The 27,452-nt window shown below is 34.3% G+C and overlaps 1 protein-coding gene across 7 annotated transcripts in view; it reads left to right on the top strand.

The window, feature by feature from the left end:
* Positions 1-27,452, top strand: part of LOC126758923 (protein held out wings) — a 122,604-nt gene that overhangs the window by 60,675 nt on the left and 34,477 nt on the right. For all 7 annotated transcript variants that reach the window (XR_007666924.1, XR_007666928.1, XR_007666926.1 and 4 more), the window contains exon 3: positions 3,405-3,538. Coding sequence is in view for 2 of the 7 variants with exons in the window: in XM_050473387.1 (XP_050329344.1) it covers positions 3,405-3,538 (134 nt within the window). In the remaining 5 variants the exon portion in view is untranslated. The remainder of the gene's footprint in view (positions 1-3,404; positions 3,539-27,452) is intronic.

Below are 27,452 nucleotides of genomic sequence, written 5' to 3'. Positions count from 1 at the left end.
TACTCATGATTCAAAGTTAGAGTTTTGGTTATATTGTGGATATCGGAAGCTTAAAAGTAGTAGTTATAAGTAATATGATGTCAATGTCGATTTTGTTGAATTCTGTTAAGGTTACGTTGAACAGTAAATCAGCTTCAAAATAATCCAAACAGCATATTTCATGAATGAAAGTCAGCTGTTTATTGATTTTAAGAGGCTCACATGTTTGACAGCGATTTTTGGAAACTAAAAAATTCACAAAATGGCGGCGCTTCAAATAAAGTTTAATTATAAAAATAAATTTGGCCGTTTTCTGCTTGCCAAAATCGATTTTTGACCAGATAATAGTCAATGTATGGATATGATATAGAGAGCATTCAGAAAAAAGTTATCGGGTAATTTGATTTCGTGTCATCTTCTTTTCCTTTATTGGCCTAGAGATTCCAAGTATAGCCAGGTTCTTTTCACCTGGTTTTCCCAACGGAGTGGAGGTCTTCCTCTGTCTCCCACGGCGGGTCCTGCTTCGAATGTTCTCAGAACTGGAGTGTTCTCATTCATTCGGACAACATGACGTACCCAGCGTAGCCGCTTCGTGTAATCACTTACGCTTAAAGTTAAACTGATGAATCCGATTGCACTGAGTGGTACACTTTAGAAAGCTGTATGTTAACTCAAAACTATTTGCGATATCGTTTTAAAATTTCAGCATGTTTTTTTAAAGCGAGAACCTATAGAAATATGGATAAAATCGATGTTTTAACAATTTTACGTTAGGTATGCCCATTAAAATAAAAGGCGAGAAAATAATAAAAAAAAATATAAATAAAGTAATGAAATAAAAAATACCAGCAAAATTACAAATATAATTACTGCATAAAAAAAAATCAAATAAAATTTATATACGTATACATAGTTAAAAAGTATGTCACAAATTGAATATCCTACATTAAATATTTAAAATTAAAAATAAAGAAAAGAAAAAGAAATTAAAACTAATTAAAATTTGCTTTAAAAAAATAAAAGATAAAAAAATAAAATAAAAAATAAAATAAGATAAAATAAAATAAAACCGAAAAAAATATAAGAATTAAAAAAAATATATCAATTAAGAATAAAAGTAAAACTAAAATCGACAAAAAAACAAAAATAAAAAATAAATAAAATAAAAAAAATTATATAAAAAGTAAAAATTAAAAAAAAAAAACGAAAAAAAGAATAAAAATTTAAAAAAAGACGAACAGAATATAAAAATAAAAGGCGAATAAAAAATAAAATAAAATAAAATAAGATAATATATAAAAAATAAAAACGAAAAAAATATAAGAAATAAAAAAATATATCAATTAAGAATAAAAGTAAAACTAATATCGAAAAAAAACAAAAATAAAAAGTAAAAATTAAAAAAAAAAAAAATAAAAACAAAAAGTAAAAAAATTAAAAAAAATTAAAAAAAAAATTTAAAAAAAAAATTAAAAAAAAAATAAAAACAAAAAAATGAAAAAAAAAATTAAAAAAAATAAAGACGAATAGAATATAAAAATATAAAACAAATAAAAAATAAAATAAAGTAAGATAATATGTATATAAAAAATAAAAAGGAAAAAAATGTAAGAAATAAAAAAAATATATCAATTAAGAATAAAAGTTAAACTAATATCGGTAAAAAAAAAAACAAAAATAAAAAAATAAATCAAATAAAAAAATTATTTTAAAAGTAAAAACTAAAAAAAAAAATAAAAATGAACCACGCCCACTTTTAACATTTTTTTGCTCGCAGTTACCCCTTGCTACTGCAATCCCCTGTACCACATTAGAGTTGTATACATGTCTTGATGTTGTGCTTAGTTATGGTGCTCATACGTTTTCGGTTAGTGACGTTTTGTGGGCGTGCCAGTGGTCCGATTATGCTAATCTACGAACTCGTTCTCTTGCCAAGCAAGCGCGTACCAGGTTTCACAAAGACACATCAAATTTTATTTAAGTTACAGCCTGCGCGGACATAAGGGCGGACGGACAGACAGACAGACAGACAGACAGACAGACAGACAGACAGACAGACAGATACCCGTACTTCGATTCGTCTGGTCATCCCGATCATTTACATATATATCTATATCTATTTCGCTTCGTTTTAGATGATACATACAACCGTTAGGCGAACAAAATTATTATGCTCTGTTGCAACATGTTGCAAGAGTATAAAAATGAAATGAAATAAAATAAAATAAATTGTGATGAAAAATTATGTAACATGAGCATAATAATTCAACTACAGTCCCATCAACAATGTCGACCGACTTAATTTAACCCGTTAACCTTTAGTATAAACGGACATATGCTACTGATTATTGCTAACAAGAACAACAATTACATACTTAGCAAACGCAATCATTTGAGGTGTATAATCGCCGAGCGTTTAAATGGCGAGCTTCGCTTGTGATTCGCGTGTGAAATATGGCTAAGCGTTTAAAATACAGTTTAGCAGCATTCAAATGATTATTTATAGTCGGTGCTAATTGCTGTGAGCTGCAGTAGCATCGATCAACAAGGCCTGATATATGCATGCTACACGCTGCACCGCACTTGTGTGAGTGTGTGCGTGTGTGTGTGAGCGCTTATATAGATATCTCAAAGTTTATGAGCAGTTATGAGTTTTAAGCGCCCATTGCAACAATGAAGTGGCCACAGCCGAGGCACAGTCAAGCCACGCCGTTCGCACGGATTTCGGCAGAATGCGGCAAGCAGCGGTGGTTAAGTCGTTAAAATCGTCTTACTTGACTCTACCATGCTCGTTGGCGGCAGCCGCGCACTTGGCCAAGTGTAATGTGATACTGCAAGGCAACGCGCTTGCCAATTGCAGTCGTCGGTCAGTCAATCACGTTTTTGGCTAGTTGGCTGATTATTCGTCGACTTTTGGCCATAACTCGAGGCAAATTAATGCCGCCTTATGTTCGAAACGTGGCGGAAATATTAAATGGGAAATATGCAGAAAATGGAAAAATAAGTGAAAACCATAAAAACTTTGAGTACACATAAAATATTTATGAATCTATGGATATATGTGTGCTTGCGCGCCTCTGTAGTGGTTTATTGACACACACGCACACATACAGTCACATGCGTGTGGCCAAATATTTAATAGGCATTTGCGGGCGAATTGTGTGCGAAATTAATTCGATATGGCTGCGTGTCAAGAGTTCACAAATCTATTCGATTTGATAATTCAATTAAACGCAATATGGCTTCCGTCACTCCACGCACACGCACACATGTACACAAACATATGTATATGTATGTGCATATGTGGGTTCATATTTATTATTTCTATTTATGTTATCTGATTGGTTTGGTTTTTTACTGCAAATTAAGTGCTTCTATCTTTCATTTTCCAATTTTTTAATTTTACATATTTTTGTTTTTTGCAGAAATTGCGCGAGTACGTGCCTCACTATTTCAAATAAATGGCGTCAAGAAGGAACCACTCACGCTGCCAGAGCCCGAGGGCACCCCTGTACAGTTAAATGAGAAAGTATACGTGCCAGTTCGAGAACATCCAGATGTAAGTCGCTTCAATACATAACAAAAATATATTGCGAATTTAAAAACTACTTTAAAAAATTATAATGAATTTAAACTTTAAGATCATCTTGGTCTTGAATCCACGGAGTCGAGCAATTTTTTACATGTTCCACTTCACCAAAGTTTTTTTTTTTTTGATACTGGATACTGAGCTCTTTCGCTTAATTGATTGAGAAAAAAGCTTTTTTATACCCTTGGTTAGGTTAAATGGCTGATCTAGAGAGATCGCACGTGGACTGCTGTATGTAGTCCTTTGTAAAGCCATAGAAAAGAAGAACTCTTGTGTTCGAACTTATAAATTAGCAAAACGCTTGGTAGCCAATACAAATTTGCAAAGCCGTTTAATTTCCATTCTCGACAGTTCGGTGGGATGTCTGAAGGTATCAAGTGTTTAAGTCTTGACCTCTCAAACGCGGCACAGTCAAGAAGGTAGTGTTGAGTTATTTCCACTTCATCTTCTTCCATACAGCTTCTACAGTTGGCGTCTGGTAAGATTTCCAGCCTTACAGCATAGACGGCAATAGGGCAATGGCCTGTTAAAAGATCCCCAAAAAGGAGACGCTAGCCTTACTGACGACAAAAAGATCAGATCTCTTGCGATCGGACCGAAAGGCTTCTGACCAAGCTCTCACGAAGCCCAGCTATCTAGTAATAGAACACAAGAGGATACGGGAGCGCCGACCCGCTCCCATTCTACAGATCCAATTCTAGGGTGTCTTTTATTACATACTAAACAAATGATCATCAAGAAGAATAGAGTCGATATAACCATGTCTCTCCGTTCGTCTGTCCTATATATACATTCATGAACTAGTGCCGCGGTTTTTGAGATGTAGATCTGAAATTTTGCGCGATTTGTTTTCCCAATAAGCTGCTTTTTTGTCGGAATTGTCGATATCGGACTTCTATAGCATACAGCTGTCGTACAAACTAAACGATCAAAATCTTAACAATGATTTTTGTATAGTCTTTGCACCTTTGTAGGGTATTTTAGCTTCGATTCAGCCAATGTTAACGGTTTTTCTTGGTTTTCCATGAGGTAGTGTCCTTGTTATTGAAGCGGCAGAGAACCATCCTCAAATAACTTCGAGGATTGGTGCCGAGTGGACAGTACTTAGATCCGACTTTCGTGGAAGCAAAGGTAGTGTCGTCGTGAACTTCGCTTCTTCGAAGGTGCTGTTGTTGTAGCGGCAGAATTCTGCCGAGTTGACAGTCCTTGTATGGATAAAAATCCGGGTCCGTTTCGGTTACGTAGACTCGACTGTCGTGGGAACGAAGTCTTAAACTTCGTTTCTTCGAAGTCGTAAACTTCGCTTCTTCCTTATTCATCCTTATCTCTGAGTTTTAGTTCTCAGAAACTCAATAACAACAGGGTTTATAAGTAGAACTCAGTTCGCTACACTCTACTCTCTCTACACATTAAATTGTTAACATTTACGAAATTCAAAAATATCCCATCGACTTATTCGTCTCAACTTTCAGCGAGTTATGGTGCTCAATTCTCAAAGACCGATCTCAAATCGAATTGCTTGAATTTTGTGGTGAAACAGTTTTTATGCTCGAATATGTTGTTCTCTCTGCAAAATCAAACCTAACCTCAAACAACTAGAACTGTTTGCAAAACCGCCATATGTAGTTTCTCAACCGCACAGGTAATAACTGTAAAATCGCTTGTAGATAAAATTAAAGCTGACTAATAGAATGATTAATTACTAATTAACGCAATTGTTGTGGAGTTAAGGCGCAAAGCGAGAAGACGAAGCATGCAACAACAACAAAAATACATATAATCTATTTAAAGCGTTAACTACACATTTTTCTAACAAAACACATACACACACACACACATGACAACAAATGCAAATACCGCGTTCAATCTGAATAGGTAGTGAAGCATAAAATCTGAACATTTGTTTTATGAAATGAAACCTGGCAGCTTTAGCATCGGAATCGTTTCCGCTAATTAAAAAGAAGCACCGAGAGAACTATTCACATTTATAGCTAGATAATTGCTTTTGTTGTTGTTGGTGTTGTTAATCTGCCACTAGCGATATACATGGATAGACAGACAGACAGACAGACAACTAGCAGCAATGTTCTGCATCATTCGCTCGCACACACAAACACACACATACTCATTTTCAATGCTCGTGTAAGCAGCTCTGTTTATTGGCTGGCGCTTGCGTTGTTGTTGCGCCGCCATACGGAGCGCTAGCTGGCTGTCTGCTCGCTGGTCCGTGTGTATTTCTTGCGTTAGTGCGTCGAATGAATTTCTAGTGCACCGGAAATCTATCAGAGGTGCGCCTCGGGTTTGCCGCCTGTCAGCCACCCTCTCGCTCTTCCATCGACACAACTCTTCTGTGTCATGTAGTCGTGTGTGTGTGTGTGTGTCGCGCTTATGACGTCTTCTACACGTCGGCGGTGGCGCTGCTGTCGAGTGCCTCTAAGGCACGGCGCCCCATTTCATCAACATTGGCAGTTATGCAATGCCGCCAGTTGATGGCTGTCTCTTGTGAGTTTTTCAGCAGGGAGTTGGAGCAGCGTTGTGGGGTTAGCCGTAAGGCATGCGGGCGTGTAAACATGGTGAATCGAGAATGTAGAATTCCGTTTCGCTGTGCTTCCAACACATTCGTCTAATGTTAGCGTTTTATGGCATTCCACTTCCTCCACAGCTATTTTTGCTGTCCAGTCGGAGTTTGAGCGAGGAGGGTAGACAAATGTGGCGGGCAAACTCATAAATTTCAATTTGGAAAATCTTCGGATTAACATCTGTTTTGCATAATTTTTGTTGTGTCTTAATGTTATTTCTAAAAATATACTTATTTAAATTTCCAATGTGATAATTAACCTTGTTGTGGTGTTGGGAGGTCACTTCGGCAGCTGCGTGTGCTCGTTGCTGTAGTAAATCGCTGTCCACACACTGTAGCGTTAGCGTTTTATGGCATTCAATATCCTTAAATATTTTTGCTGTATGTGGTAAAATATATCATAAATTTCAATTTGGAAAATCTTCGGAATGACCAATATGTTTGTTTGCACTTGATTTTCTGAGGCGTTAACAGCCCTTCGACCGTTTAATAAGATAAAAAGCATAATAACAAACAAAAATAACTCTTACCTTTGTCTGCGGCCAACCTTTTCAACTAAACAGCTGTATTGGTAAGCATTTCATTAGTCTTTAAGGTGATTTCATACTTAAGAGAATTTAAATCTTCGAACCAAACACTTCTCATTCGGTTTTCAATATGAAAATCGCATTGAGCGACTCTTAAGTAACATTATACTTATTGAAAAAACTGTGAGCGTAATAATAATAAAAAATATTAAAATAATAAAAAGTGAAGTATGAAAAATCGATTTGAAAAACACCTTGCAAGATGTTCGAACTACTTTCAATGAAGTAAAAGTCGAACGATAGTAAATGAATCCGTTAACATTATTATTCAAGGCTCTGATGACGATTTCTAACTCAAAAGTTTCTTCCTCGCTATCCGGCGTGAGATCCTCATTCGCTAATAAATTGCTTGCCTAATCGCAATCCAACACTCTAGGAAAGTCTGGCAGTACCTGAAACTTAACTTGATAGTTAAAAGATTAGTTCTTCAAGATTTATTTTGTCGCCTTCAAAGTAATCCCCGCCAGGTGTAATAAACTTATGTCAAACACTTTTCCTGTCCTCGAAACACTTTTCTCACACAGCACTTCTTGGGATGGCGTTCAGTTCCTTCAGCGAATTTTGTCTTATCTCTTCGATCGACTGAAAACGGGTTCCATGCCGATGATTGTTGACTTCTTTGCATGTTAAACTCATAAAACCATATCTCATCGGCAGTTATAATGTTCTCCATAAACTTGTGATCGGAATTAACAAGGTCAAGCATGTCCAAAGAGACTATTTACGGTGCTCCTTTAAAAAGCAAATCGGTTTTATCGGGAGCAAGAACGCGTTTCATACCCAAAATTTCCACAAAAATCATTCGAACAAACTCGCGAGAGATGTCGAGCTCTATTGGCATCTCTCTAACACTTGCCTGACAATTTGGAAGCACCCTATTGCACATTAAAGCTGGTACCAAAATTCAGTTAAGCTTATTTTATGGTTATATAATCCTTTTCCAGCTTAGCCTCTGCATGTGCATAAAACTAGTATATTTTTAGTGCGTTTTTTCTGTTTTCCTTCCATTTCCTATTATATCCATCATTTGATAGTCAAAAATTTAATGTTTTGCTAATAAAAACTAATTAGGCAACCATCTAACTATGAATTGAGTTTAACTATTGCCAAAGACGCATAACTGCATTGGCTGCAGAGACTGATCTAGATCGCTTTGAAGCTGATTTATTGCCAAAACGTTCAAACACATAAATATTTAGCGATATACAAAGTTTTTAAACATGATTTACTTGTATGGAGCTAAATATCAACATTTGCAATTTAAATGAGGCACAAATCTTCGAGACGCTAACATACACACACATCTATAGATCATGCTGTCCCTGAACGCATTACGTGTGCATACTCCAATACACTCGCATCTGCATTTTTTGCCTCAATAATAACCGATCTATGCTGTTATGGTGGCCGCGCTTGTGGGAGTGATCATATGATCATCACTTCATTCGATATGAGTAATTGTGTCAGCATCATCATCAATCGATTAAGCGCTTTGAGAGACGAGCACAGGGCGTCGGGTGGTACAGCTGCCACCTACAAATCCAAACAAACACGAAACACCTGCTGCGCTTCTTTGTTTCGGTGATTTGTCATTCTAGCGCTTTTTTGTTTTGACGATCACTGATCACTTCAAATTGTTTTGATGTTCTTTTTTTTTGATTTTTTTAGTGTGGCTAATCTGCATTTGCTGCATTAATCACCTGTTTTTGACAGCTCACATTTTTATTTCTTTTATGTTGGCGAGTTTAATATTCACACTTTGCAGTTGACATTTTTTTTGTGAATTTTTCTGTTTGAAAGCGATCCAAAAATTCATAATTGTTCTCTCTATGTATCTTAGATACTATATATTCACTTAAAACTCTTAAAGATTGAGCAAATTGTTGGTATATGCCGAGTAACTACTTATTTCAATATGTGCTCTCGGGTTTCTGCTTAAAAAATATTTTGTATAAGATGGCAAGTAATAAAATAATTTAATAACGTATTACTTTAAATTTACATTTTATTCAAAATTATACTAGGATTGCCCATGCCCATGTTTTCTTTGCAGCCGATTTTACTCTAAATTTGATCCTTTTTACTTTCGTAAAATCTTTTCATATTTTTCCTGTTTTGCCTTCAATGCTATAGATTATAAAATTGTATTACGTAACGGTATAACTGGGTTTAAAACTTGGCAGCCAATTACATTGAACAGCTGATTGACTTAGTTGGGTTGCGAACCATAATTTTGATTTGTGAAATACGGCTCCAATGACATTCCAATATCATTTAAAAAATTCGAACAATTTTTCTTTCAAATATATTTTCCGTTTATTTTTTTATATTTTATTCATAATATTTTATATTCCTTTATTTTTATATTTTTTATTTATAACATTTTACTTTTTTTTCTAAATGCCGTTAATAAAACTTATAAAGTGCCATAACTTAGAACTAAATTAAAATATAAAACTCTAATATGGCCTAGGGGATCGTAGTAGCAGAAAGCACCTGTGGGAAAAAATTTTGAAGAATTGGGCGTGGCCCCGCCCTATAGTAAGTTTAATATACGTAGATATCTCCTAAACCACGAAAGCTACAATAACCAAATTAGAGTAAAACAAATATCATAGGAACTCCTACCGACTGTGTGGAAATGGGTGAAAAATTAATGATCACTTCGCCCACTTCCTTTATAACTGTACTGTTAAAACTACTAAAAGCGCCATAAATCAATAACTAAAACTACAGAGGCATTAAATTATACCACCGAGGTAGTATAAGAAAGCTTTATGGGAGCCAGAGTCAAAATCGGACGATGGGCGTGTCACCGCCCACTTTTTGGTGAAATCACATAACTCGGGACCCGACCGACCGATTTCGACAAACTTGGGATTGTTGTATTTTTTCATATTCCTATGTCACATTGTGAAAATGGACGAAATTGGACAACAACCACGCCTACTTCCCATACAGCACAATTTTCAATTCGAGATTCAAAAATTGTCTAAATCCAATAAAAACTGTTCAAGCCCCTAGGTACCGAATATTTAGACCGCGGTACCTATAGTTGACTTTTGGTCGAGATCAATGTGTGATATATAAAACTGAAATTATGGGATGGTATGTCTGTATGTCAAAAATCGGTTGAATCTGAGCAATATTTCCTTTGGCCCCCATATACCTAAAATAAAGATATTTGAACTTCCGTGTGATTTACGCCGCTTATATCGGCCATCTTTACTTCCATTACTTCCCAAGCTTCGAAATCATTGGAGTTTTTTGATGAAATTTGTAACTTGGGCTCTTAATACGTTAAAAAAGATGAATATGAAATAAAAAAAAACAAAAAAAAAACCTTGATTGATGAATCAGCCCGTCGTATAAATAGGACACTGGGGATATAACTTCGTTATGTGAGAATAAATTAAAGATAACGCTTAGAAGAAAATCAACTTTATTAAAATTATCATCGTATTTAAGCTCATTTTGTATGATAAGGTATAAAACAATCGGACGATGGGCGTGTCACCGCCCACTTTTTTGAAATCGCATCGGGACACAATTTCGACAAACAGGTTTTTTTTTCAACTTAGTCCTTAAAAATTGACGGCAACGCCTATTTCCCTACAGCACAATTTTCAATTCAAAATTGTCTGACCTAAACTACAAAATTGACCAGTTTTCAAAAATTCATATTAAAATAATGTTAACACTTTTAATAGTCGAGATCAATGTGTGATATATAAAATGAAATTATGGGATGGTATGATTTGTGTGTCAGAAATAAATAAAATAAATATTTCAGTTTGGCCCCCAAAAAAAATAAAGATATTTGAACTTGGTGTGATTTACGCCGCATATATCGGCCAATATGTGAGTTATCTTAATAAAATCGAGTGAACGTATTTTGCTTACAACGTTGGATATTCGTGCTTGGAATGGAACAAAATCGGCTGAAAACCTGCCGTAAACCCCATATAACTAACAAGCCTTATGTACCTGAAGGCACTTCCCTGGCTTTGATCCGTACTAGTTGCAAGAGTATCGGGTTATACACGAAATTAGCTCTTCCCTACTTGTTTTATGTTCTTTATTTCATTAATTTTTATTTGTGTCGGTTTCAATGAGCAACTTTTATCAGCAACTGTAAGCTAAATTAGAAATCAAGTCACATTCAACGATTTTACATGGAATGTTGCATAATTAAGTGTTTGTAAATAAATTGAAATAAATATTTAAGTAAATGCGAGCAACATTTGCGGTTTGTTGATTTCGCATTTATTTTTTCTCAACGCTCTTTAAAAGCGGGGCTCCAATTTCGCGCAGCTGTGCGGGAGTGTCTGACAGTGCAACGATGTGTCTTACGAGAAATGAACTGACAACTCATCTAATGATATTGTATTTAGTGAAAATATATAAAAATATATATTTATTTTAATTTTTTTTTTTAAATAAAATTTTTCTAAGCTGTTGAGTCATTTTGTTCAGCGTTTGCTCTTAATTCTTGTACCAATAATTCTCGAATCAATGTCTATATCTATTTTTTGATTATTTTTTAGCTTAGAGATTCATTATACTTTCTGCTACTAAAATTCTTAACATCTAAATCGGCAAGCGGTCGCTTTGGAATTGATTCTGCAACTAGTCTCGTGCTTCTTTCAAAAATTAATTGATTTGCCAAGCATAGAATAGCTGCAGGTATTTGCATGTAACAAGAGTAGCAGCGGTTGCCATCTTGTGAAACTATCAATACCAGGAACATTCCTCAGCTATAACATCTGACAGCTGTTAAAACATGCGAATCGGGGCGCCATTACTTACATTTCACTTCCTACCGACCCGTTGGCGCGTATTAGTAATTAAGCGTCAATTCATTGCTGTTGTTGTTGCAGCATGTTCTTTTTGTAAGCACTTTTACATTGTATGGAATCTAATCGCGTTTTGCGGCTTGTAGACTCGCTCCACTCAGCACCCCTCATTGGATTCCGCTTACACTTGTTCACAGCGAGCGTTTGACAGCGTTGACAATTACGTTTGTTGACATCTTTTTCAGCATTCCTGCTCCCGCGCATTCACTATTTTTATCCGCTTTACATATTCGCAATTAAGTGCCTCCATTACGGCATCTTGTGACAAGGCTGTAAATAATTTTATTACTTTACTCTGCCCCGGGCGTTGAGGTTACACAGTGGGGGCGGTGCTTTCGCGGGCGCTAAAAGCTTGCTGCACTGTTTTCTTTGCTTTTTGCTACTTAATTAATTTCAAGCCATCAAATTTTATTATTAGCAATGCTGTTTTTTTTTATTATTTTCGAATCATTATTACTCAGCGTTTGACCTTAATTTTTGTTTTCACGCGAATGAAATTAATAATTTTCCAAAAATACCAGCAGCATACCTTTCGCGCTTTGAGTGGCCATTTTCGTGGCGTTGATGATCGCATCTGTGGCAAATGTTTCTGCTCCGACAACTGAAACAACAATTATAACAACAACAACAAGCATACATCATCTATTCAAGTGTATTAATAATTAAATCAATTTATAAGAATGGCAAATGAAATTTGTTAGTGCAGCCAGCGATCTGTTAAAGAAAAAAAAAAGATCTATGAAGGAAAAAAAGAGAAAATGAAACAAAAATAATAATAATAACGAAATAACGACCTGCACATTTGCTAAAAATGCCACGAGCAATTTGTAAGCAAAAGTCATGAGTCGACGGCGCGACGGACAGCCGTGAGGAAACGGAAAATTGCTTCAGCGCTCACATTGCTTATACCGAGGCATATATATGTATGTATGTACCCATGTTATATACTTAGATTATTACATTTTGCCATGTACCCAACCAACAACAATTGTTGATGTTGTTATGTTGATATTCAAGTGGACCGGCCTTCATTTGATTTCCAATAATCGGAGAGAACTTTGATATCCTTCGGTATACTTTTATTTCTTAATTTTATATGCAACATTTCTATCCCTTTTTACCAACAGCTTTCTTCAACTTGTCGAGCAGTTTATTTCCATACATCTTTCAAAGTATTTATTAACTTTTGAGACATTCATGTTTCGCAAACGTTATTTAGGGGGTTTTATCCACTTGCAAGTCAGAAAACAAGTGCTTTCGGTGATTTTTCTTAAGAGGAATTTTATTTAATTAATAAGGCAAAATAATATACATTTACAGAATTCAATGTACTTTCATAATCGACGATTCATTTTGTAAAATTTGGTTTCCGTTCATCAGCAAATAAGACAAAGAACCGCTCGAAGTAATAAAAATATTGCTGGCGTTCAGGCAAGTATTGTTGAAGAGCGCAATTTGTCGATTCCAAGACGTTCTCAAGAATTGGGACCATAATCTGGCGGATTTTGAGAAAGTATTTGGGCTTGAATCCGTATAAAATTGTTCTCAGTCAAGAACTGAGGCCATTGGAACATTGCAATATTTTGCCTTGGAACAGCTTGAAAACGATAACGATTTTTTTAAGAAAATCATCTTCTCCGATGAGGCTCACTTTCTTCTGAGTGATGCGATAAATAAACAAAACTGTCGATTCTGGTGTGATGAGAATCTACAAATTATTCAAGAACAACCATTACATTCACCTAAATTAACAGTTTGGTGTGGTTTTAGTCTGGTGGAATCAAAAAGTAGGGGCCTTCTTTCTAAATCAAGCTGGTGATACCGTTATTGTCAAAGGAGAGCGGTATACAGATCAATGATAACAACTTTTTAAGGCCGCAATTAGAAGCAGTTGATCTTGACAACAACTGGTTCCAACAAGACGGTGCTACGTATCACACAGCATGTGTAACAACCGAATTATTGCCAGAAAAGTTCGGGGTTTCGATTATTTCAAAAAATTGTGACATTGAATGGCCACCAAGAAGTTAGACTACGTTTTGTGGGGTTATTTGAAGTTATTGGTTTTTAGCTATAAACCAGACTCTCTTCAAGCTATAGCAGTCAACATCGAACGTGCTATTCATGATATACGACTTGATCTAGTGGAAAAATTATTCGAAAATTGAGTTCTTCGAATTCGATCCAGTAAAAGCAGGCATTAGGGCCATTGGAATTATGTTATATTCAGAACTTAATTGTATCCATTGTACTTCACATCAAATAAAAATACAAGATTATTCTAGAAACTAACAGCAATTTATAGTTTTTCAGTTTGTTTCGAAATTATTATTCAAGATTTGAAATGTACGAGTATAATAGTACTTTCAAGATGATTTTGAAACAAGAACAGCTTTGTCGGAGTGAGAGACATCCTTTGGGACTCGAGAGCTTCGTTAGTTCTCAACTCGTGCGCTCAATTGACTCAAGCCGAAATGTTTATGGGCATTTATCTAATATAAGTAGTATCGTATAAGCATGTCTGTCTGAAAATGCTTCGTGAATATGCGGGTTCTATCAAAGCGTCGTGCCTTCAACGCGCTTGTCCAAAAGTGGAGGGGCGTCAGACGCGAGGCAGCGGAAAATGAGTCAAAAGTTGCGCGCATATTTTCGTATTTTAAAATTTAGTATATATGTGTGTGTGTGTTCGTGTGTGCACAAAGCATTTTTAAATGCTCAATTTCTCAATTACCATTCGCCGTCGCTGCGCATATTTGAAGTCACTGCAAACACTTTTATAACATCGCATTGAAATGCTCCTCAGCACCTGTATGCATCTGTGAGTGTGTTTGTGTGCTGCTGCAGTATAATATATTTTAAGTGCAAAAAATATTTCACGGCGGCTCATAAAGCGGCAATAAATCGCCACGTTTGCGGCAGGAACACCGTCCGCCGCTGCATTCCTACCTGTAGAGCGACCACTTGTTGTTGCTATTATTGTTGTGGTTGCTGTCGCATTAGCGGCATTATTAGTCATAGAGCATTAACTAATAAATTCAATTAAATGCGGCAGCGCTAAATGCATTTTAATTAATTATTTGTGTAACCACACACACACGTACACACACAGACAAACATACATACATATGTACAATATTAATTTCATTAACAAAATCACAAAAAAACTTTTGAAATTTTTATCAAGCATTTCGAATTTTTTTTACTATCTGCTTGCTAATTAATTATATACTTTTTACTATGTCTGCTTCGTTATACATACATACATACTGTACATAAGTACATACATATATGTATGTATTTGTATGATGTGGGCGCTCCGCTTGTCTACACTTCGTGTACGACTCGTTTTGTCCATCTGCGTCGTCGCATTTATTAATTTTGCTGTCAATCTATGAATTATGCTGTCCGTCCGCGCTGAACTTTTCATAGCGCGCCAGCAGCGCTCCCGTGTTTTATGTAAATTGCACACTTTGCATGCGCCAGTTGCTCGCTTACCGTTCAATTGCTGCTTGCTTTTGCCGCTCAAAGTGGTGGCCTTTGATTCGAGCTGTGAGCGCTTCGCGAGATCGCAAGTTCGCAAGATTTTCATAGCCGGCTTTGAAGTTGACCGACTTCACGTGTTACATCTAGTCGATTTTATCGGCGCTACGCACGCAGTTATGTGACTGACACTCACACAATCGAACAGACACTACTCGCTTAGACATTTCTACAGCTGTACAGAGTATGTTTGTGTCATGAAAGATTGTGAGTTGTTGTGCACTAAATCTGCTTGCTGAACAAGCTGAGTGACAATTGCTTGAGCTGATTGACTGATTGACCGCCTAGGAGGGGTTTAACGCGTTAAATATGCTGTAATTTGTTTCAAAAAGTTCGCCAGTTTATTCGAGCTCTGATTGAACCAATTACTGGTAGCGAACTATTTCGCAGTAAAAGGGCATGTTAGTGTTGGTCTTCTAAGTCCGTGTGCTCTGTATTTAAATGAAATTGAACACAGTTTAGTCAAACTCAGCAGCGGGAATGCTCGGTCCGTTGAGTCCAATTTTTTATGACTCGTTCGAGCATTTCGACTGGTAACTGGACTGAATCGTAGCGGGATTGTTCGCATAGACTTTAGACTTTACATATCCTCACAGAAAAAAGTCTAACGTTGTGATATCACACGATCTTGGTGCCCAATTGACCGGCCCACAAGTTGAGATTATCTGTTTAGCGCAGTGTTCCTTCAATAAATCCATTGATTGATGCGATGTGTGAGAAGTGACGCCGTCTTGTTGAAACCAAATGTCGCCGTGACGCGATAACGGTCGCCATTGCATCATTTTTGAAGAAATATAGACCGATGATTCCACTGGATTATAAACCGCACATCAAACCGTTATTTTTTCTGGATGAAATGACAGCTTCTGAATCTCTTCAGGTTGTCCTTCATACCAAATGTGGCAATTTTGCTTATTTACAGACCCATCGATCCAGAAATGAACAAAGTATGGCTCGAAAACGTTGGATCTTCTTGGAGCTTTTCAAGGGCCCATAGAACTGAGCGATGTCGTTTAGGCAGGTTGAGCGGCATCAGTTCTTGCACAAGCTATATTTTGTACGCTTTCACTTTAAGATCTCGATGTAAAATGCGCCAAGTCGTTCCATACGTCAGTCCGAGTTGTTGCAAACGGCGCCGAATCAACTCCACGGTCTTCGGTTACACTCTCAGCTACGGCTGTTATATTTTCTTCACTGCGTGCTGGACGTGGTCTATTCGGTCGAATGCTATCCAATAATGAATGCGGGGTCTCAAGATGGGTGAAAGTGTTGTGAATAGAACGCTCAGTGGCCGATTATGTTGACCATAAGTTGAGCGAAGCGCGTTCTTCAGGCGTAAGTCTTTCCATGATGAAATACCAACCAACAGTGAAAAAATAACAGCTTGACACGACTCACGCGTGATTTGTCAAAAAAGGCTATTGAAAATAGTACCTCTACTTAGATCACCCGTTGTTTGTCAGCTAGTGATCGAAGTAGTAAGACTTTTCATACAAATTTTGACTTTTTAAGCCATTCTGAATTATAAAGTTTTTAGAACCATTTATTTCCTACTTATTGATCATGTCTATTCTCATTTCTCGGCAAACTAAACTTGAAAATTACTTCAATTTGTGTCAGCTAACATATCGTCCATATAATCTATCTATCTAAAACTATTTATTTCCTATAATATATTTCTTTTTAATTCACTTTTTCGTTTATTTAAAAATATCATAAATTTAACCATTAAGTATGTTAATGTAATAGTCTAATAGAGCCTCTATATATTTCTCTTAAATGGCAAATTAATTCATGAATTGTTTTGCGTCAGTTCACGAGAGCATCTTCAGTTAATTTATGAAATTGGCTTTATGTAACAAGTTTAAGTTTTCTCGGAGCCAATTAATTAGCGATTTTTATAGCAGGAAAAAATGAAACAAATCCAGTTTCGAAACTCATACAATCCATCAATGGCAGTTTGAGCAACATGAAAGCAAAAACAAAAAAAAATATTTCTATGTCGCAAAAGTGGAGTGTCACTCGCTTCATTAAATAGCGCTAAAATGCAAAACCTATTTTTTTTTAGTTGTTGTTTTTATTTGTTTGTCGCAGAGTTAGTATGTCGCACTAAATTAATAATTATGAATTCATAATTCGCATTAAAAACGTTTAACAGTTTATGATGCTTAAATAATCGCTAATGGGTTTGTTGTGTAAATTGCGTACAGGGTGGCACGCATAAGTTTTTATACCCCAAACAGGGTATATTAAGTCTGTCACGAAGTTTGTAACACCCAGAAGGAAGCGTCGGAGACCCTATAAAGTATATCCATGTCCGTCTGTCTGTCCGTCAGTCTGTATATATACGAACTAGTCCCTCAGTTTTTAAGATATCGTTTTGAAATTTTGCAAACATAATTTTGTCTTTAAGAAGCTGCTCATTTGTCGGAACTGCCGATATAGGACCACTATAACATATAGCTGCCATACAAACTGGACGATCGGAATCAAGTTCTTGTATGGAAAACTTTCACATTTGACAATGTATCTTCACAAAAGTTGGCACAGGTTATTTTTTAAGATAATAATGTAATATGCGAAGAAATTGTTCAGATCGGCTTACTATAACATATGGCTGCCATACAAACTGAACGATCGGAATCAAGTTCTTGTATGGAAAACTTTCACATTTGACAATGTATCTTCACGAAATTTGGTATAGCTTATTTTCTAAGGCAACAATGTAATCTCCGTAGAAATTGTTCAGATCGGCTTACTATAGCATATAGCTGCCGTACAAACCGAACGATCGAAATCAAGGGCTTGTATGGAAAACTTTCGTATTTGACATTTTCCAGAAAATTTTGAGTCATGCTGTACTGCCAGTTCTAAGCCGGATTAAAATTTGGGTCCATACCGGTTACGCAGACCCGACTTTTGTGAGTGTGTAAAATTTTCGTCTCAAATTCGAAATACTTGAAACACCTTGTATACTGCAGCACCGCTAATATGCAATCAAAAGTTGTAAAAGGTCTTCAAAAAATAAATTTCTCTCATTTATATTTTTATTGATATCTTTTGTTGACTCTGCCGCTGCACTACCATAAATATTGAGCCTTAAATCCAATACAAAGTATTTAATAGGTGATTACACAGATAACGAGCGCCAAAACAACAATTTATCAAACTATCAATGAACAACTGCGGTTTAATGGCAGGCAATTTGTCAATGAAATCGGTGAATATTTATCTACATATGTATGTGTGTGTGTGTGTGTCAAAATTTTATCAGCATATTGGTAAGCGGCAGAGTAATTGTGTGTGGGTGTGGCTGTGTGTGCGCACGCTCGAATACACAAGTCAACATTTGATCAGTGCTGCCCCATAATTTCGAGTGTCGTTGAGTTTGATTCACATCCTCGTAATAATGCCGCGCTTATCGCTCTTTTTCAAGTTGATAAGTGTTTACTACTGCTTATTGGTTTTAGCTATTAATGCGGCCAGCCATTTCTAATGTCGTCTTCTTTTTTTGGGCGTGTGTGTGTGCATGTTTGCGCAATCAATTGGTGTCGCTAATTTATTGAACTTGTAAACACACACACACACACACTAGTGCAAGCACACATATAATATTTTTTATCAATAAATATGAACGCGTGCCGCTAACGGTGTTTAGTTGTTTTTCTCTGTTTTAATTTGTTTGATTATGTGTTTAGTGGTTTGTTTGTATGTTTTTGTTGCTACTATTTTTTTCAGCTATTCCGAGTGCTTGCGAGTGCTACCACTTATTATCGTTCGCTGGAATCTCAAACATTGCTTTGCTTTTGAGCAGTCATAAAATCATAAAATGCACTGCCAACCAGCCGTTCGCGAGGCGAGGCCCTCCACTTTGTGCATGTACTGTATTTATTTGTATTTCACCGCCTTTGTTGTTGTTGTTGTTGCGTCGTGGTGGCAAGTGTTTGTATGATTTGGTATGCCTTTGCTATGTAAATAAATTTCTGATCGATAATCGTCGCTTAATGACTCGGGGAGTGTTTGTTTGCTGTATTGGCTCACGGTGCTCTGTGGGTGGGTTCCCTTGGCGGCCGAAGTAATTAGAGGCGTTTAAGCTGGAGAGTGCTTAGCGAAAGCAATGCGAGCAATACGTAATTAATATGGATAGACAAGTGAATCATATCACGAATGTTAATATGCTCGGTTAAAAATGTATTTTTAAAGGGGTTATAATGCAGTGTTGCACTGTTGTAAATCTAAAAAAAATCTAGAATATTCTTTTGATTGTATTCATGTTAAACTTTCTGCTTATTGACTCACTAACTCATTTCTAGATTGTAATAAGTTTCTCGGTAAATACTTGGTTTTGAATTTAGAACATTTTTTGATCGACCGAAAATTAGAAATGTTGTGGTTTTCAGCTTACAGTTACTTATTTTTCGTTTATAAAACGTTGGATGAATTCAAATTTCTAAATTTAGAGTTACCACAGTCGAACTTATTGAGGTGGTATTCTGGTTTAGAAGCCCGAATTTTTGGTATTTTTTTGACGCGATAAAAAAAAAATCAAAAATTATTTTGACTATACATTTTTTACATGCTTTTTATTGATATTCTAAGAATACAAAACATAAATAATAAAAAAAAAATTAAATTTAAAAAAACTGCAGGTCGGCGAAGTTGAGACTGATGAAACAATGGCTTGTCCTGCTGTGCAGGATATAAATCCTTTCCGTGACCTAAAATGAAAATTTATGCGAAATCCGTAAAGAGTAAAAGTGTAGTTTTCGCACTACGAAACGTTTTTGAAAAAAAAATTTTTTTTTACAAAATGGTGACGGTTTGAAAAAAAAAGTTTCGTAGTTTCCCGGTTTTTTGTGGTTCGGAATTAAAAGAAAAAAATTCTGTGTAAATTTTCATGTGAATAGGTTGAGTAGAACTTGAGATATCATGCACACCGTTTCTAGAAAAGTAGTTATGAGAAAAACGAGTTTAAAGTTTGAGAAAGGCTGCGAAACGGTTTTGTCGGCGCGTCACAAAATGAGCTGTAACTCGGAAAATAATTTGAATTTCGAAAAATCCTCTTAGGGACATTGTCTTGAAGGGCTATAGTATAAAAAATATGCAAGAAAAAAAAAATCGATTTTTGCGAATTTCTAAACCAGAATACTCCCTTAAGTGCTTCAGAAATTTAAATATTTTGAAAAAATATTGAAACTTTTTTTATCGCGCCCACTTATTTCTCAACTTGTAAGCTACAAATATATATGTATATATGTACATATATCGGCACCTAAAACGCAAAATAACGTAACACCACTTTTCATAAGTTTACAGGTGAAATAAACATTATATAATAGAAACCACTAATATTGAAAATAAATTTGAGTTTCGGTTATAAAATGGTTATATATTGGTTATGATACACCCATATTGATAACCAATACATTGGTTATCACGCTTCTATATTGATAACCAATATATACATTCATGTAATAATAACGAGTTTTCGTTATAAAATGCTTATATATTGGTTATTGTATCTGACAACGATTTTCAATCCTCCACCGTTCAACTTGTTTATTTGCATTCTGAAAATTCTGAAACAGCTCCAATCTTCTACATACAAACACTTACACATACATGTCATCAGCTACAAATGCAATTTCAGTTTGGCTGCCCTCGTGGTGATGCAAGTGCAATAATTGCTGATCGATTTACGTCGGAGGATTTTAATTAAATCGGCTTCACATGCATTTCTTGTTCTTCCACATGCGCTTCTGCATCTTCGTACTTGCGTGCCTTACGCTCGTGCCGTTGTGAGTGGTTTTGTTGAAATTATTATTCGCGAAATGAAAACTTTATTGGCAAAACTTCTCGGCTAAAAATTTGTTGGCGAATTTGTACAAAATTTGTGCTGCCTCAATTGCTCTAAACATATTCCTTCCATCACACCGTTATTTTAGTTAAATATAAACATTTACGAAATGCATTTGCATGTGTGTGTGTGTGTGTATGAGTTATGGCGCCGATACCAAATGGCAAATCTCAAAATTTTAAAATGGCGTACGAAATAGTTTGGTTGTTAGTGAAAAGAAAAATAATTAAATATTTTTTTATAGCTTTGACCAGCTTGTTAAGTGATTTATTATTTGTTGTGATTTTAATGTTTAATGCAAATGTCTTGTACATATTAATGAGGAAAATAGCGAATTATTGGAATTGGCAATTCACTACAAAAAATTACTATAACTACTTTTAGAAATTAAATTTGTGTTAAAAAAGTTATGAAAAACATGTTTTCAGCGTTTTTAAAAGTTTTTCTAACAATTTTTATTCAATGTTAATTTATTAGAAATTTTTTTATTAACTTTCTTGTAAATAAATTTTAAATTGGCTTAGGCGTATGCCATATTTTTTTAAATTTTTATTATTTTTTTTTAAATTATTTTTAAAAATATTTTTTTTATTTTTTTTTTTTTATTAATTATTTTGTTAGTTTTTTTTATGTAATAAATTTAGTTATAAAAAAAAATAATTTAATTTCATGTTTTATTTCATTTTAATATTTTTTATTTTATTTTATCTTATAATTTTTTTTTAATTTAAATTTAAATTTTATATTTTTATATAGTTTTGTTAATTATTTTTTTGGTTTTCTTTCATTTTTTATATTTATTTTTAATTGTTTTGTTAGTTTATATTCTTTACTAAATTAAAATTAAAAACCGATTATTTTAATTTAATTTATTTTTTTATTTCTTTTTAATATCTATTATTTTATCTTATAATTTTTTTTTAATTTAAATTTTATATTTTTTTATTTTTATATAATTTTTTAATTATTTTTTTGGTTTTCTTTCACTTTTTATGTTTATTTTTAATTGTTTTGTTAGTTTATTTTATTTACTAAATTTAAAATTAAAAATAAATTATTTTAATTTAATTTATTATTAATTTATTTTCATTTAATTAATTTTTCTATTTCTTTTTAATATTTTTTATTTTATCATCTAATTTTTTTTTAATTTAAATTTAAATTATTAATTTAATTTTAATAGATTTAATTTAATTTGAATTCGTTTCATTAAGCTTAATGTAGCATTCATACTTTCCATTTCTATTTGGGTGCTTCTGCTTACAAATATAGCATACATACTGCTTATAAATACTCAAGCCTTAATACTTATTGACAAGTCTATTTGGCTAAAACGAGTAGGAGCCCACAGGTCAACCCACACACGTTCACAAACGCGCATTTATAGACATTTTTATGCATTTCCCGCTAACAGCCCACACTCAAGTTGCGCAGTAGCAGCAGAGACATACACACACACACCCATACATATGTAAATGCACAAATCTAACGCTTTTAAATTCAAAACTCCACAAAAAAGGCAAAAAGTGGAGAAAAATCACAGGAAGTGCGGTCCACTGCTTCACGTCGTAAAAATGTTGCTTTGGCAAATATCTAATTGTCAATAGGTAAATAAGCGCATACAGACACTTATGCAAGGCTAAGCCCCATACACTGCCGTGCCATGCTCTCCCATGCCATAAGCGTCTATGCAAATATTTGGTTGCTAACAGTATGGGTTCGTATTTACGCTGCTAGCATTTGTTTGTCTTGATTTACCCATTTAGGTAGGTAGGCTAACGGAAATTAATTTTGCTACAGTTTAAAAAAAATAACGCAGAAGACATATGTACTTATACCTATTTATTGTATGTATATTTAGTATATGAACCTGTGAGATAGGAACGAGTATTATGTTTGGGATTATTAAGCAGGGCTTTGAGTAGTGTTCATAATTATTTCAATATTAATTGCCGCGAAAATAATATACACATACATACATATGTGTGTTTGTCGGCAATAACGATTTTTATAATCGTTAAAAGTACAGAAATTCTCAAACAGAATATTTTATGCTCACATGAAAAACAAAATAACTTAATTGCACTTTTTTGCATAATTAAAAATGCAAATTCGTGGTTGTCAAATCTAAAAACACGAAACATATACAAATAATCGCATATGTAATTGCGCTTTGCTGAGTTTTCACGCATGCGCGCAACGTTCGCGTGCGTCGGCTGCGCATGCGCGCACATGTGGCTGAAAGCGAAAACGTTTTTCCACTTGCCCAACTTTGCGCGTGGTTCGGTTTGGCTTGCTGATGCCGAAAGCGAAAACTTGGCACAGTTCTTGTCGACAGTTGGCAGTAGTCGGGGCTTTGATGTGGCTCACAGCTGGTACAGTGGGCTCAAATAGTAATATACATATAATATATTTGAGCTGGGTTTCGAGTTTTTCGGGTTTACTATACTTTTACAGCTATAAGGTAGTATTGAACGTTCGTAGACTTTTTTTTGTGAACCAATTTTTTTATAAAATGTTCTATGTGGAGATTCCTTATATTTCCTTAGTTAATAATATTCCACTGAATATTTTGTATATTTTTCTAACTCCAACGATATTCATTTGAGAGTAAGTTTTGTCAGAAAAATTCCAAAAAAATCATTATTAATTTAATTTTGAGTTGTGTGCTTTTTCGTGTATAATCTCAAGTGGAATTCTGTTCGTAAACTTCTGTTGACTTAAAAGCTGATGCTTCACTAAATTATTACAATTGTTGTGAACTACCCTTTCTATTTAATTATTATTTCAGCTCATAATATAAACGAATGTACTGTCTGCACTCTCAATGATTTTTCCCTTATTCTTAGTACTTCTAAATCATCGCAACACATACTTATCGCCTTATCTGTCTATCAATGCCAGTTCAGCGCACGATTCGCTTGGAAAACCCGCCCTAATTTCGACGCGATGATCTCATGCCATCAATTGACTTATTCAGACTATTTTCAAAATTGTATTAATTGAATCCTTTATTATTAGAATTCGATAAGGCGACCGATTGCTCACTACGCCGGCGATGGCGATGATTATTTGAGTTTAGCTTGTTGTTGTACTGTTGTTGTGGCCGCAACTGTAGTAAAATTAATTAAAGCACGATTGCCTGCAGGCGAAACTAATCGCAGCATCAATCGGCTGTGGTCAGTTAGACGCTCAGCCAGTCGGTCAGTCAGCCAGCTTCGCTACAGTTGTCGCTCCGTTGAATGTTAGCCGAGAGTCATTCGGTATTACTCATACTTATACTACTGTGGCAGACTGTGGCACTGCGCTGTATGTTTGCCTTTTTGCGGCAGACCCGCATTTGCATTTCTCTCGCATACGTACACACACGTATACACATATACGCTTCGTGTTTATTGTCTGTGGCATGCCTTGCGGTATATCCGAATTGGCTTTTCTGCTCGCTGCACTATTTGTTCACTGCGGCTGGTTGCATTCGTTGCATGCAATCAACACTTAACGGCTGATTGATACTGTATTTACTCGCTGGCGTATGCGGCGTTCAAATTAATTTGATCATGTCGTGCTTGTTTTATTCATAACTGTAGTCGGCAGTTGTACAAATATGCAACAGCGCAAAGGGAACTGCGAAAATGTGTGTGAAAATTCCGCGAAAATTTTGCACTTATGCATTGGCGCATTTGTGTTTGAGCATTAGGATGGTTCAAATTGTGTTGAAAATATTTTGGAAAATACAAAAGTATTACAAAAATTTCTGTTAAAAACAATTTTAAAATTTTTAATTGAGAAATGGAAAAAATAAAATTAAACTAATATAGGATGCGAAAAAAAATTAGTCTCAAAATTCGCATTAAAAAAACGTTAATTAAAAATAAAAACAAAAAAAAAATGTCTTAAAATTTTTTCGCCCTTGCCTACTTGCTATTCTAAAATCTTGAACGAGATTCCGTTCAGAATCATATTATTTGATACTCGGGAGCAGTGGTCGGCAAACATGAAAGCGATTTACTTTTAATTAATTTTAAGTCTGATTTTAGTATCTAAATTTAAATCTCAAATTTTCCTGATTGATTCAAAATAAAATTTTCTATTTTTAATTTTTTCATATTCATAATATTTTCAAAGTTGTTGATGGAAAAACTCGGCTCCCACCTTAAATGAAATAAATATTGCACTTTTTTCTCTTTCTTTCACTGTATCAATTACTTTTATGATTTTTTTGATTTTATAACTTTTTAAATGTTTTTTGCATTACATTTTACATTTACATAAAATATAACAAATTTTTTAAAATTAATTTTTTAAAATTATTCTAATTAAATGTTTTAAAAATTATTTTAATTTAATTTTTTTTAGTTAAAAATTTGTTGGTAGGTATGTTTTTAACTATAAAAAGATACAACTAAAAAATTAAAAAAAAAATGTTAAGAATGAAACAAAAGATTTAAAAAAATTATTATTGAAAAAATATAATTAAAAATATTAAAAAATAAATTTAAAAAATTTGCAATTTCTTTGTATTATTTTATATATTTTTTTAATTATTTTTACGTTTTTTTAAACTTTTTAATTAATATTTTTTTCATTTTTTTAGTTATAATTTTTATTTAATGTTTTTAATGATTTTTTTTATTTATATTTTCACAATTTTTTTTACATTTTTATTTTTTTTTACATTTTTTTTACATTTTTTATTTTTTTACGTTTTTTAAACTTTTTAATTAATTTTTTTAATTTTTTAGTTATCAATTTTTATTTAATTTTTTTAATGATAATTTTTTAAACGATTTAACTAAAAAATATAAAAAAATTACAATTAAAAAAGTTTAAAAAAATTATAAAATAAGTTTCAAAAATTTCTAATTTGTTTATTTTTTATAATTATTATTTTTTTAATTTTAAATACTATTTTTTATTATAGTTTTTGTTGTATTTTTTTATTATTTTTATTATTATTTGAAATTTTTTAAATCATTACATTTATATATGAAAGCATTGTGGTGATAAGATATTTGCGGTTTAATTATATGCATTTATACGTTAATAACCGTTGTTTTCAACAGCGAGTATAAAATATTCGAGGGTGTGTTAAAATTTTGTTATATAAACATTGAAACAGTGGAATCAAAAGCAAAATGAAATATTTTTAATGTAAAACTGTACTTTTGTGAGTAATGCTTAAAGACTAAAATGGCCAGTACAGTCGAGTTTGTGGCACAAGGTGACCATACCTTTAATTATTTTTATTTTTGATTATTTTGGAATTATAAAAATTTATTTTGTATTTCTATTTAAAGATATCTTTAGCGCTATATTTTGTTGTTACAGTTTTCCGAGTTCATTATTATAACTTTTAAAGTTTTTTCTGTTATAAATACAATACCTGTTGCTTCACCTCTGCCATTTCGATTTCGTTCAACACACAGTGCAATTGTTGTTGGCAATTTGTTTTCGGCCGACGTCATCGCCAACGCCGTGAGACATGAGCCGTCATCTACTCCACCAACTGAGTCGCGCGTCACCACATCAATTTAATAAGCAACATTCATCATTTCCATTGCTGCGCTTGACATTCAAAACGATGCGACGCTGTCGTGTCGGTGTCGTGTCTGTGGCATGGCGTTTCTATGCGCGCTGTGGTTTGTTGGTGGCCCGCTGAGTAGGTGTTGCATTGTTGGCGATTATCTTTAGTTTCGTTTTTTGCACTTTGCTTTTTGTCGTGTCCGAAACCACAGGAACTGGGCTAGCACGAATGTTATATTGAATTTGCGGCACTTAATCAAGCGGCACTCGCATAAATATTGTTGACATGCATGTATGCATATGTGTGTGCGTGTGTGTGTGTATTCGCAGTTAAATGAATTGATAATTTAGTTGCATTGTCAAACCTGCTGCTAGCGACAACTAAAGTGCTGTTTGTGTGGCAACGTCGGTGGGGCATTTGCACAGTTGTGGGTGTGTTTGCAGCGCTGAAATATGCTGGCGCGTTAATCTAGTGCGAAATGGCTATTTAATGCAAGTCGATTCGTGTCGCTGCATTTTGATGGCTTGCCTGGTCCTACGCTCACTTTTAGTATTTATATTTCTATTGTTGTTGTTGCTGTTTTTATTTCAGCATGCATTCCAATGTGAAATAAAATGATTCTCATGTTCGCTCGCACGCCTAAGTGCAACTATTTTTACACCTGTGCAAATATGCGATTTTGTTACATTAAATGCGTGTGTGGATGCACTCAGCGGCGCATATGTATTTACAGTTGTATGCGTGTGTGTTTGCAAATAGACTTAACCCGCTGCAATGCAGTTTTGCATGTGTTAAGCATGTTGTTAAATTTTCCAGTAAATGTTTACACGAGTTTTTGTTTCTATTTCCCCGCTTTTTGGTTGGTGTTTGCTGCAATTACTGTTATTTGGCGAACATATTGGCAACAACAGTCAGAAATTAAAAACATAAATAATTTTTAAA

This window comes from Bactrocera neohumeralis, chromosome 2 (genome assembly GCF_024586455.1).
Source record: "Bactrocera neohumeralis isolate Rockhampton chromosome 2, APGP_CSIRO_Bneo_wtdbg2-racon-allhic-juicebox.fasta_v2, whole genome shotgun sequence".
Lineage (NCBI taxonomy): Eukaryota > Metazoa > Arthropoda > Insecta > Diptera > Tephritidae > Bactrocera > Bactrocera neohumeralis.
This window is presented reverse-complemented; position numbering and strand designations above follow the sequence as displayed.